The sequence below is a fragment of the Colobus angolensis genome, unplaced genomic scaffold (assembly GCF_000951035.1).
Source record: "Colobus angolensis palliatus isolate OR3802 unplaced genomic scaffold, Cang.pa_1.0 Scaffold33, whole genome shotgun sequence".
NCBI lineage: Eukaryota > Metazoa > Chordata > Mammalia > Primates > Cercopithecidae > Colobus > Colobus angolensis.
In genome coordinates, this window is record NW_012116599.1 from 9,604,053 (window position 1) to 9,617,404 (window position 13,352).

Sequence of the window (13,352 nt, forward strand, 5' to 3'; positions counted from 1 at the left end):
AAAAAACCACGAGCCTTTTTAAATTTAAGAGGTAGCCCAAATGTGCTTACAATGATTAGAACATAAAAACCATTTGTATTATTCATTTCAAGTATGTTTTCAGTTTTCATTTGATGTAATGGCAGGCAGTGTCATAGTAGACACAATTTTGGAGTCCCATGGACCAGGTTTAAAGCCAGCCCTACACTTACTGGCTGCTCAACTTTCAGTAAGTTACTTAATGTCTCTGAGTGTTGCGTATTCTTCTTCTGTAAGATACAGACAATGGTCTGTCCTCCAGTGTTGAAGGATCAAATGAGATCATGTACATTAACATGCATTTGGCATGCAGTAAGTGCTCAATAAAGGAGAGCTGTTACTGTTGGTTTCTGGCTTGAAAAGCTTCCCTGAGGTTGCTCAACAAATCTGCAGCCACCCGGTACCAGGAGGCTTGGGATAATGAACAGTAATTTTAGGTAAATAGATAGAATAAAAGACCTTTCATTTATATAACTATGAGGCCTGCTGTGTTATGATTTCTGAGACTCAGAGCAAAAAATGTTTATCTGGCAGGCAGCTTTCCCTGTAGAAAGATTAGTCTAAAATCTGAAATTCCACAGTCTGGAATTCGGGGACTCTCACACAAAATTCTGAACACACAGTTACCTCTCAATTAAATTAAGTGTGACCATCACATTTCACCATCTGAGTTAGGGATTCTTATTTTGGGAATCATCTTTAAAACCGTATCTGATCATTTCAGGACTGGTTTTTGTTGCTTATTTCCATAGGACTTATGAAACATAATATCTAAGACCAACTTAGTGGATGGTTTGGAAAATATTGGGACATTTCATATCCTGGCCTTCTTCTGAGTCTTTTTTTGACGTTACTGCGTGCGTACACTTCCAAGATTAAATCTACATGTGTTTTGTTTTACCCCTTACAAATATATTTTTAAAAAGGAAAGAAAGCTGGGTTTTAAGTGTTATAGAAACACAGTTTTCCTTTACTAAGAAAGTAGAATTACAACTGACGTAAAACTTGAACATGCCCGACGCTGAAATAAACCTACCTGCATGTTTCCTATGACCAATAGTCCTAGTTTAACAAAACAAATGCAGATTTGAAGAAATCAGTTCAATAATGTTACAGACAAAAATGATTTATGCCACACAACTTGAGAAATAACACTTTGTCCTTGTTGTCTATCATTAGGACTACCATTGTAACTAATATTGATTGTTTTTTTGTTTGTTTGTTTTTGTTTTTGAGACAGAGTCTCACCCTGTTGCCCAGGCTGGAGTGCAGTGGCACCATCTTGGCTCACTGCAACCTCTGCCTCCCAAGTTCAAGCAATTCTCCTATCTCAGCCTCCCCAGTAGCTGGGACTACAGGCATTTGCCACCATGCCTGGCTAATTTTTTGTATTTTTAGTAAAGGCAAGGTTTCACCATGTTGGCCAGGCTGGTCTCGAATTCCTGACTTCAGGTGATCCACCCGCCTCAGCCTCCCAAAGTGCTGGAATTATAGACGTGAACCACCACGCCTGGCCTTAATATTGTTTGTATTATCAAAAATAACATTGCTTGGCCGGGTGCGGCGGCTCACACCTGTAATCCCAGCACTTTGAGAGGCCGAGACAGGTGGATTATGAGGTCAGGAGATCGAGACCATCCTGGCTAACACAGTGAAACCCTGTCTCTACTAAAGAATACAAAAAATTAGCCGGGCATAGTGGCGAGTGCCTATAGTCCCAGCTACTTGGGAGGCTGAGGCAGGAGAATGGCTTGAACCCAGGAGGCGGAGGTTGCAGTGAGCCGAGATTGTGCCACTGCACTCCAGCCTGGATGACAGAGCAAGACTCTGTCTCAAAAAACAAACAAAACAAAACAAAACAAAAAAACATTGCTCACACCTGTAATCCCAGCACTTTGAGAGGCTGAGGCAGGAGGATCTCTTAAAACAGGAGTTTGAGATCAACCTGGGCAATATAGCAAGGCCCCATCTCTACAAAAAAGTTTTAAAAATTAGCAGGGCATGGTAGCATATGCCTGTAGTTTTAGTACTCAGGCAGCTGAGGTGGGAGGATTGCTTGAGCCCAGGTGTTCAAGGCTGCAGTGAGTTTTGATTGTGCTACTGCACTCCACCCCGGGCAACAAAGTGACACCCTGTTTCTAAAAAAAGTAAAAAAAAAAAAAAAAAAATGAGTTGAATGCCAACCAAGATCAACAAGTCTCTAAATTGGATTCAAGAAATTAATTACTAATTGGAAATCATTGAAAAGCACAGATTCCAATCAGACACACATTGGCCTGGCATACACATACTCGCATAAAACCAAAAACAGATTAGAGGCCATTTATGTTTCCAGGATAAAATATATTATAAATATTTTAAATTCAAACAATTAGATATAAATATATGGCTTTCACCTTCAAGTGAAACAACTGAAAAACATCATAGTGGTGGTTACCTCAGAGCATTGTTAAGGGAAGGAAATAAAATTAAATGAGATAATGTAAGGGAAAGCCCCTAGTATATAATAGATGCTTATTAAATATTAATTGACAGTAAGAGTTATTTCATTTTCAAACTGAAACACATTAGCCCATCATAGCATTATATTTATAATAACTTCCCAGGTTTAGTATCTCCAGCTATATAAGACTTGACTTCATAGATTGCTGTGTGGTTAGGTTTAACTAGAAAATACAACAATAGGTAGTATATATTCAGGAAAACTTGAATCTATGCTCTCATGTTAAACAATTGTTTTAAAAAAGAAAATGCAGTCAGACGCAGTGGCTCAGGCCGGTAATTCCAGGATTTTGGGAGGCCAAGGTGGGCAGATCTCTTAAGGCCAGGATTTCGAGACCAGCCTGGGCCACATGGAGAAACCTCGTTTCAAAAGAAAAAAAAAAAAATACAAGAATATATTGTTATTACTTTCTGTTATCTATATATCAGTAAGCTTTCTAGAGACAGTTTAGAAGACTTTTCAATAATGAGCAATCAATAATATCTCAAATTGAAAACATCAGAATTCGGGCTGGCACGGTGGCTCACACCTGTAATCCCAGCAATTTGGGAGGCCAAGGCAGGCGATCACTTGTGGTCAGGAGTTTAAGACCAGCCTGGCCAAATTGTCTTTACTAAAAATACAAAAAATTAACTGGGCGTGGTGGTGGGTGCCTGTAGTCCCAGCTACTAGGGAGGTTGAGGCAGGAGAATCACTTGAACCTGGATGGCAGAGGTTGCAGTGAGCCCAGATTGTGCCACTCTGCTCCAGCCTGGGTGACAAAGCGAGACTCTGTCCGAAAAAAAAAAAATCAGAACTCTGAAATGAGATTGTTACTGGAATTTTATAGTGTTTTATCTAACATTTTTATCTTTAAAAATATTCATAAATGTCAAATAAACAGATATTTATAATGGTAGATAATGAATTATAATGGTTAGGCAAACAGACTTCGGGGCTAAATAAAGTTTTTTAAATGATAGTTTTTTTGTTTTTTTTAAAGCCAGTTAAATTTAGCAGTCAGGGATTGTTTACCAACTTTAGTGACACTAATGTTAATAAGTTCTGATAATCCACTACCACTGGACCAGCCAAAATGGTGAATTTTTTAAATACTCCAAATGTTTATTTAAATTGTTATATCACACAAGACACAAGAGGACAAATATTGTATGATTTCACTTACATGAGGTACCTAGAATAGTCAAATTCATAGAGACAGAAAGTAGAGTGGTGGTGGCCAGGGGTGAGGGGAGATGGGAGTGGGGAATTTGTGTTTATTGAATACAGTTTCCGTTTGGGAAGATGAAAAGAAGTTCTGAAGATGGATGGTGGTGATGGTTGTGCAACAATATGAGTGTATTTAATGGGATTCAAAATGCTTACAATGGTAAAATTATTTTTTTTTTTGAAAAGGAATCTTGCTTTGTCTCCCAGGCTGGTGTGCAATGGCACAGCCTCAGCTCACTGCAACCTCCACCTCCCAGGTTCAAGCAATTCTCCTGCTTCAGCCTCCCGAGTAGCTGAGATTACAGGCACACACCACCACACCTGGCTAATTTTTGTATTTTTAGTAGAGACAGGGTTTTGCCATGTTGGCCAGGCTGATCTTGAACATCTGACCTCAACTGATCCACCTGACTTGGCCTCCCAAAGTGCTGGGATTACAGGTGTGAGCCACCATGCCTGGCCTAAAATGGTAAATTTTATGTAATGCATATTTTATCACAATTAAAAAATAGTAGCTAGTAACATCCAATATCAAACGTTACAACAATATAAAACATTACTTACAGTGGGGAATTGTCATTTGATAATGATTCAGTTTTACAACAGGTCACACATGAACATACCCACTATCAAGGTGATGCCCATGCTGAGGGAGCTGACCCACGCAGTCAGGCCGCGGCTCTGGTGGAATTCTTCCAGCCATTCCACATTGAGGACACCCAGGGCCATCTGGGAGCCCATGATGAGGATGTGCACAAAGAAAGAGGAGAGCACCATCATCCAAGCCCATCCGCCATCAATGTTTGGGTGGGGCTTAAGTGTCTTTTTGTCTTTGGGGTCATCTTCAAAATCATACCCAATATCTTCATGACTGGTATACATTTTCCAAGATTTTTCTGAAATACATATAACAAATAATTTCATGGAACATCTAAATGAAAAATATCGTCATCTTCTCTGTACAGCTCTACCTCCCCATCATGGTCAAAGTGGCTCCAGTATCACATCTGATCTTCAGGTTAATCTTTGTCACCATACAGATTTGAAGACACTCCTTACTGTTTCCCAGAATCAGGTGCTTTTATGAAACCCATTTCATCTTACAGCCATCACATATGTAGGTATTACAATCTTGGGAATAGACTCAGAGAAGTAAGGTGATTTTCTAAGGCCTGTATTTAGTGTGGTCAGTTGGGAAACTAGGATTTGACCCCAGTTCTGACTCCAAACCCCATACCCTGTCTCCCTTACAGAGATGGATACTGACAGGTGACAAGAAAGATGTCAGAGAAGGAACATCTGGCTTCCGGCAGTCTTTCAGGGTAGCTTCACCTTGGTGGGGCCCCTAGCAGAGGATCTGGTTCTCAGTTTTTGTGGGTGCAAATGTTAATTTGTTATTTTGCATCCAGAGTGGATTAGCCTCAGGGCGTCTGGCTCATGCTAACCCAACTCAGGAGAGACTGATAAGGCCAATTGATTACAATGAAAGACATAGCTTTCTAATAATGGTGGTACTTATGTCTCATTATACAAGACACGTACTTTACCCCCCTCCACCCACCCCCATTCCTAGTATTTACATGGAGAACTTAATTAGTTACTAGAAAATTACTTCAAAAATAGGGTATCAGACTAAAGGAGTTTGAATAGATACTATGGTGACATACAGGTCACCAGGCGAGGTTACCAGGTAGGCAGGGGCTAGATCATGCAGGGCCCTTGTGAGTCAAATAAGGAGCTTGTAGTTTATCTTGTACATAATGAACAGCCATTGGCTGAATTTACATCAGGAGGAGACATAATGAGATGGGTACTTTGCATAGATCTATCTCTCAAGATGTTTGAATGAGAGGAGGGAGGCTAGATGGAGCTAGAGGATGCTAGCTCCTCTTTTGTTTGTTTGAGACAGGGTCTCGCTCTGTCACCCAGGCCGGAGTGCAGTGGTGTGATCATAGCTTACTGTGGTCTTGAACTCCTAGACTCAAGGGATCTCCCACTTCAGCCTCCTCAATAACTGGGACTACAGGTACATGCCACCATGCCTGACTAATTTTCTTATGTATATATGTATGTATGTATGTAGAGACAGGATGTCACTATGTTGCCCAGGCTGGTCTTGAACTCCTGGCTTCAAGCGATCCTCCTGCCTCCGCCTCCCAAAATGCTGGTATTACAGGTGTGAGCCACTGTGCCTGGCCTGTTTCATTTTTCATGGTTTTTTTTATTTTTATTTTTGGATGAGAATTAAGTGTGTGCACAAGGACAGGATAAGGAGCAGGAGTTGCAGGTGGAGAGACAGAGATATGATGATGATAATGACTAATCCTGGAGATGGTGAAACAGATTGGTCTTGATTAGAAAGAGAGACTCATCCTCTAAGTCTGGAGCAAGGAGCGGGTGGATGGACCTATGACGGTAAGCAGTGGGATGGAAAGTCACATCTGATGGTTTAATTTCTTTGGTGAAGCAGGAAGTTAGGTTATAGGCTGAGAATGAGGAGGGCGGAGGTTGTGTAGGAGCCTTAATGCTCAAAATAATGGAAGAGACTGTTGCCTAGAACAAGTGGAAATGATTGCTGGGCAGTTCCAAAGGTCAAGTTGAGCCCTGCAGGGTCCCACTATCCAGCTATGGCCATGGAGCACCAAGGACAGAGCCAGGGAGCACTCTGCCCTGGAGCTTGCAATAAGCTGGAGGACTTAAAAACAACAAACAGCTAAAAGTTTGTCTGCTTTCTAAATCATCACTACATGCCAGCAATTCTAGACAATTACACTGAAAAAATGTTTAGCTGGTCTAAGTTCCAATTATGTTGAGTTTTAATTATGTATGTGTATGCTTCAAATTAGCCAGTTTTCATTTCTCATCCTTTTGTAAACATTGTATTCTACACGGAAGTTATTTCAAGAACTCCTGGTTTTACAGTTGACCCTGGCACATGTGTAGCGCCAGCTACACACATTCGTTGGGAGAGGAAGCTCCTAAGAGTTCAGAATTGTTGGTAAAACGATACCCACTTGGCAAAATCCACACCCACAACCCCTGTCGCGTTATGTGTTGCCGCCTTTCTCAGAACACTCTAGGTAAACTGTGCCAGCACAATTATTGTCCAGAAAAAGAACCAGATCTCGAGTCACTTCACTTCTGTCACTCTATGTACTCACTTGGAGATTCTAATTTACAATTTAAAATAGTGAAACTGAAGACTGTCAGGTACAAAACCTTGGTTTGGAAAGTGACATTTTAAACTAATATTTGAAATGTTTTCTCAATTTGAACAACATCTTTTTTTTTTTTTTTTGAGACAGAGTGTTGCTCTGTCACCCAGGCTGCAGGGCAGTGGCGTAATCTTGACTCACTGCAACCTCTGCATCCTGGGTTCAAGCAATTCTCGTGTTTCAGCCTCCTGAGTAGCTGGGACTACAGGCATGCGCCACTGACACCTAGCTAATTTTTGTATTTTTATTAGAGACAGGGTTTCGCCATGATGGCCAGGCTGGTCTTGAACTCCTGACCTCAAGTGATCCTCCTGCCTCGGCTTTCAAAGTGGTGAAACACCACACCTGGCTTAATATCTTTAAAATTGAAATATATTCTTCTTTTGAACAGAAGAACAATAACATAATGAGTATTACTGACCATTACATGATTATTACTGAAAATCATTTTGTTGTCATGGTGGAGGGTGATGTAAAAAAAAAGATCCATTCTGGGTGTCAAAGTCACTAAGAAGTCTCGAATTGTAGGGCTCTTCTCAGGAGTGTTCTGATGTGGACGGGTAGGAGAGAGGAGCAGATTGTGGCAAATTGCACAGTGCCTACAGCCTATTTCTATCCACACCTGAGTTAAGAATTTTTTGTTTGTTTTTACCTTTTTTTTTTTTTTTTTTTTTTTCTGAGACAGGGTCTTGTTCTGTCACCCAGGCTGGAGTGCAGTAGTATAATCTTAGCGCACTGCAGCCTTGACCTCCGCAGGCTCCAGTGATCCTTCTGCCTCAGCCTCCCGAGTAGCAGGTACTACCGGCACACACCACCACAACTGGTTAATTTAAAACTTTTTTGTAGAAATGGACTTTCACCATGTCGCCCAGCCTCGTCTCAAGCAATCCTCCTGCTTTGCAATCCCAAAGTGCTCGATTACTTTACCTTTTTAAAGGCTATGTTTCCCCAAAACCCTAAAATACTCTGACCCCTTGGAGGAAAAGTTTGCTGACCCCTGGACTACAGCATTGGTTCTGGCTAAGGGTTTATTGGGGGAAAAATTGAGTGTAGGGGAACCAAGGGTACCAGTGGAGGAGCAACTTAGTGGATCGGTCTAGGGCTCATCTTCTTTCTTTTTGTCACACCTTGTTCTCATTATTACTTTTACCTTTTAAGTTATTCCATCTCCTCAACAGCTGTCCAGTCCTCAGCCACTACAGCACCTATGTGCAGTGCTGCTCTTGGCCTGGGTCCTTCCTCCTTCACACATCTAGCTACCTCCCATTATCCAGGTTGCTGGGAGTGATAAAATGTTTATCTCAGAAGCCAATTTCCAGGCCGGGTGCAGTGGCTCACGCCTGTAATCCCAGCACTTTGGGAGGCTGAGGTGGGTGGATCACCTAAGGTCAGGAGTTCGAGACCAGCCTGGCCAACATGGTGAAACCCCATCTCCACTAAAAAGAGAAAAATTAGTTGGGCATGGTGGCAGGCGCCTAAAATCCCAGCTACTCAGGAGGTTGAGGTAGGAGAATTGCCTGAAGCTGTGGGAGCGAAGGTTGCAGTAGTGAGGCGAGATCACATCGCTGCACTCCAGCCTGGGTTAAAGAGTGAAACTCCGTCTCAAAACAAAACAAAACAAAGCAAAAGCCAATTTCTTCATCCCTTCGAGTTATCATTAGGATGGAGTCCCTTCAGCACCTTCTCCCAGCTATTGTGTGTGATTTTCTCTCCTTCCCCTCCTCTCTCCTTCCAGCCTCCTCACCCTCTTCTGCTCATCCTTCAAGTGTCAGCTAATTTTTAATAGTGAAACCCTGAAACAGTGAAAAAAGACCCTGAAAACATCTTTACTATTCCAACATCAGAATATTTGTTAAATCAATTGATTGTAGCGTAGTTAGACAATGTAGGTCTGTCATCAATAATAAAGTTCACACTTTAGCGTGACCCTCTACATTTTCAAAGAGCCCTAGACAGCTTTATTTTTGACATATGTAATAATCTCTTTGTTATTTCTACCAAGACATGTATCCATAGGAAAAAAGACTGGAGCAAAACAAAGAAAAATGTTGATGGAGATTATTCTTTGAACGATGGTCTTACCAGGAATTTCCCCCTTATTTCTACATATCTTAGTGGTGAGAAATTTCCTCAATATGCCAGGTGTGGTGGCTCATGCCTGTAATCCCAGCAATCTGGGAGGCTGAGGCAGGAGGATTAGTTGAGCTCAGGAGTTTAAGACCAGCCTGGACAACAGTGAGACCTCATCTCCGTAAATAAAAATTAGCTAGGCACATGTGGTGACGCATGCTTGTGGTTCCAGCTATCTGGAGGCAGAGGTGGGAGAATTGCTTGAGCTTGGGAAGTTGAGGCTGCAGTGAGTCGTGATCATGCCACTGCACTACAGCCTGGGAGACAAAGTGAGACCCTGTCTCAAAAAAAAAAAAAAAAAAAAAAAAAAATCCTTAATAGATACATATTACCTGTATTATAAGAAAATAAAAGCCTATCTTTTAAATATTGTCTGGGTCAGCCTCTTACCTCCAGGTAAATTAGTGGCTGACTTGTAAAAGAGAAAACAAAACAAGATGACCTCTATTGGGAAGTCTTCCAGTTTGTCTTGGGTTTCAGGCTTGTGTGTGTGTGTGTGTGTGTGTGTGTGTGTGTGTCTGTGTGTATCTGTCACCCTCCCGACATCTGAGCCTGCTTGGGGCTAGAAAGGGATGGGGCAGCCCTTGCTCTCCAAAGCTCACAGCGCAGGGCAGAGCTGCACTGTCAAAGGGCCAGTGGATGAGCCCAAAGAGGGTTCAGAAGGGATGGCTGGTAGTTGTCTTCCCTCTGCCTCTGTTGTGTGCAGAATCCTGAGGAGCCAGAAAGAGGAGAACCAGGCAGCTTGACACAAGGTGTGAACAGCTCATAAAAATATTTTCCCAACCACGGGACAATGCTCAGCTATGTTTAATATGATGAAACAACAACACATGGCGTTTTCCTGAAGTTAATTTACAACAAGAAAGGCTTTGAAGTAATACAAATTCAAAAGTTAGAGTTTTTTAGGCCGGGCGCCATGGCTCATGCCAGTAATCCCAGCACTTTGGGAGGCCAAGGTAGGCAGATCACCTGAGGGTGGGAGTGTGAGACCAACCTGACCAACATGGAGAAACCCTGTCTCTACTAAAAATACAAAATTAGCCGGGCGTGGTGGCTCATGCCTTTAATCCCAGCTACGCGGGAGGCTGAGGCAGGAGAATCGCTTGCACCCAGGAGGCAGAGGTTGCAGTGAGCCAAGATCGCACCATTGCACTCCAGCCTGGGCAACAAGAGCAAAACTCCATCTCAAAACTAACGAATAACAACAACAAAAGTACAAAAGTTATAGTTTTTCACCCCATGGGTTGAAATATTAAGCACTTTTCTAAATCAATGTTAAGAACTTTATATTCTTACTGAATTATTTATGGGTGAAGAGATGTAGGTGCCATCAAACTGCTCTTGATATTTCCAGTTTGTTCATAAATAAGTGACACTGAATAGCATTTAATGGACAAATTTTATTCAAGAGGCACAAGGGTGCATGTAGAATATAGCGTCAAATGCAGAGCAGTGGCGGCAGGCAGGGGTGGGGCAAAAAGTTCTCCTATTTTTTTGAGACGAAGTCTCACTCTGTTGCCCAGGCTGGAGTGCAGTGGCACGATCTCGGCTCATTGCAACCTCTACCTTCCAGGTTTAAGCGATTCTCCTGCCTCAGCCTCCTGAGTAGCTGGGACTACAGATGCACACCACCATGCCAGATAATTTTTGTATTTTTGTAGAGATGGAGTTTCACCATGTTGGTCAGGCTGGTCTCGAACTCCTAACCTCAAGTGATCCACCTGCCTTGGCCTCTCAAAGTGCTGGGATTACAGGCGTGAGCCAGCATGCCTGGCCCAAAAAGTTCTTTTGGATCCTCAAGAGGCCCCTATAGATCTGCTGAGCAATGAACTCATTTGTATTCCACACTGAAACACTGAAATCTCTCCAACGGTAATTACTGTTTTGACTATTCATGGTTAACTTCTTTTCCAACTAGTTAATGAAAACAAAAGACAACAGAAAAACAAATGTTTATCCCTCCAACTCCAAGATTGCTTTTAGCATTCATATAATTATATGTATACAAATTATATATGTGTTTAAGATATAAGAATAATTTTAATATTATAATCCTACTCCACACCTGGTGAGAGGGAGAACTTAGAGGGTGTATCTGTACCCCCCAGGCTCCATATCCTTGTCCACCATAGGGCCTTCGAGCTCCCTTACATTTTCTATATCCCGACATACAAGTAGAAGGACAATATGCATGTGGCACACTGACGCAGTGAATGTGGGGCTTCTGCTAAGGATTAATGTGTAAAATGTGGCAGAACATGCTGGCTCACGCCTGTAATCACAGCACTTTGGGAGGCTAAGGGGGTTGGATCACTTGAGATCAGGAGTCTGAGACCAGCCTGGCCAACATGGTGAAACCCCTTCTCTACTAAAAATACAAAAATTAGCCGGTGTGGTGGTGTGCACCTATAGTCCCAGCTATTCGGGAGGCTGAGGCAGGAGAATTGCTTGAACCTGGGAGATGGAGGTTGCAGTGAGCTGAGATGGTGCCACTGCACTCCAGCCTGGATGACAGAAGGAGACTGTGCCTCAAGAAAAAATAAAAGTAAACGGTAACCCACTCTAAGCAAGCTTGCTATTAGAAGCCTGGCAAAAAATACTAGGGCCTTGTTCTGAAGAGGGTGAAATAAGAAAATGGGAAGATTACGAGAGCAATAGTCAGCCTTCCATTCTCCCCAAATGAGTTCATAGATGATGAGAAATAAATTGTAAATGGGGGATAACATATGTAGGCTATGAAATTGGGTCAGCTACATATTTACATGATAATAGGCAGAAATGAAAATAACAGATCCTTCTAGGGTGTATCAGATATTAGAACAAAATTAAATTTTCTACAGCTGTGTAAAAAGTTTTACAAGCAAGTCTTTTTTTTTTTTTTTTCTTTTTGACGGAGTATGGCTTTGTCGCCCAGGCTGGAGTGCACTGGTGAGATCTTGGCTCACTGCAACCTCTGCTTCCCGAGTTCAAGCGATTCTCCTGTCTCAGCCTCCTGAGTAGCTGGGACTACAGGTGTGTGCCACCGCACCTGGCTAATTTTTGTATCTTTAGTAGAGAAGGGGTTTCGCCATGTTAGCCAGGCTGGTCTCGAACTCCTGACCTCGGATGATCCACCCGCCTCGGCCTCCCAAAGTGCTGGGATTACAGGCGTGAGCCACCGCGCCTGGCCAAATCATTCGTTTTTAATTTGGCTATTGTTATTACATTGCATGTGGTGAACTCATTACACATAAGGAAAGCGGGAAGCACCAAGCTAAAATTAAAATTACCGTCTCCCCCAAAGTTACGCAGAGCGTGGTGGTAGCGGCTCTGCATCCCATGCTGGTGAGTGCAGGGTTCACCCTTAATTCGGCTCTGCAGGCGCTTCCGCGCTCTGCACCTGGTGTGTACAGGGCATTTGGGGCCTTTAGAGGGCGCACTTGCAGCCAGCAGGCTGAAGAGGCTGCCACGGAGAAGGCTGGGGAGCTGAGCTGGTGCAGAGACAGCACAGGAGAAAAGCAGAACCGAAAAAATCACACCGAATAAGGAGGACTCAACACATACATGCTTCTGGGTCACGGGTTGTGCTTGGTGGCTTCTCCAACGCAATCCAGTCCAATTGGCACGAATGTCCCCATTTTACAGATGAAGAATCTGAGCCATCAAATGGGAGCAATGAAGCTTAGAAGGGTTAAACTAGCAGGCGGTGGAAACCAAATCGGAAACCAGGCCTGCAGGATCCCAAGCCTGTTTTACCTCCTCCCACCCCCAACACTCCCTCTCTCCCCTTTCCTCTTTCTCTTTCTCTCTCTCTCTCTCTCTCACACACACACACACACACACACACACACAGCCGCACACGCACGCACACGCAAACAAAGAAGCCAGACAAGGCAAGGGAGAATCTCTCTAATCCCCAATAATGGCCCTCAGTCATCCTTGTTAATGAGCCCGAATCAACTTTTCCTCAGGCAAAACACGGCTTAATTGGAAAGCAGAGCTGAGCTCCTAAAACATCGTCATGGCTTTGGCAGCGTTTAGCCCCGAAATGGCCGTCCCCGGTCCCTCATCCCATTTCAGCCTGTCTTGAGGAGCCTCGATCAGAAGCGCTAAGGGGGCCCAGCCTCTGCGCGCCCTGGGCGTGGGTTCGTGCCCGCGGGGTATGGCCTCCGCGCCCCACCCTCCGAGCTCCCTCCCCCACCCGCGCTTGGTGCTCCCCCTCCCTCGGCACCCCGAGATCACATCCCCACTTCGGGTACCCCGCATCCCTCGGCGCGTTCGGAAGCCAGCAGCCCCGC

General features: G+C 43.4%; 1 protein-coding gene across 1 annotated transcript in view; it reads right to left on the reverse strand.

Annotated features, from left to right (window-relative positions):
• SLC16A14 (solute carrier family 16, member 14) overlaps nucleotides 1–13,352 on the reverse strand; it is a 33,618-nt gene that overhangs the window by 19,539 nt on the left and 727 nt on the right. Inside the window, exon 2 of the mRNA XM_011951969.1 lies at nucleotides 4,354–4,626. Coding sequence (XP_011807359.1) covers nucleotides 4,354–4,612 — 259 coding nt within the window. The 5' untranslated portion in view covers nucleotides 4,613–4,626. The remainder of the gene's footprint in view (nucleotides 1–4,353; nucleotides 4,627–13,352) is intronic.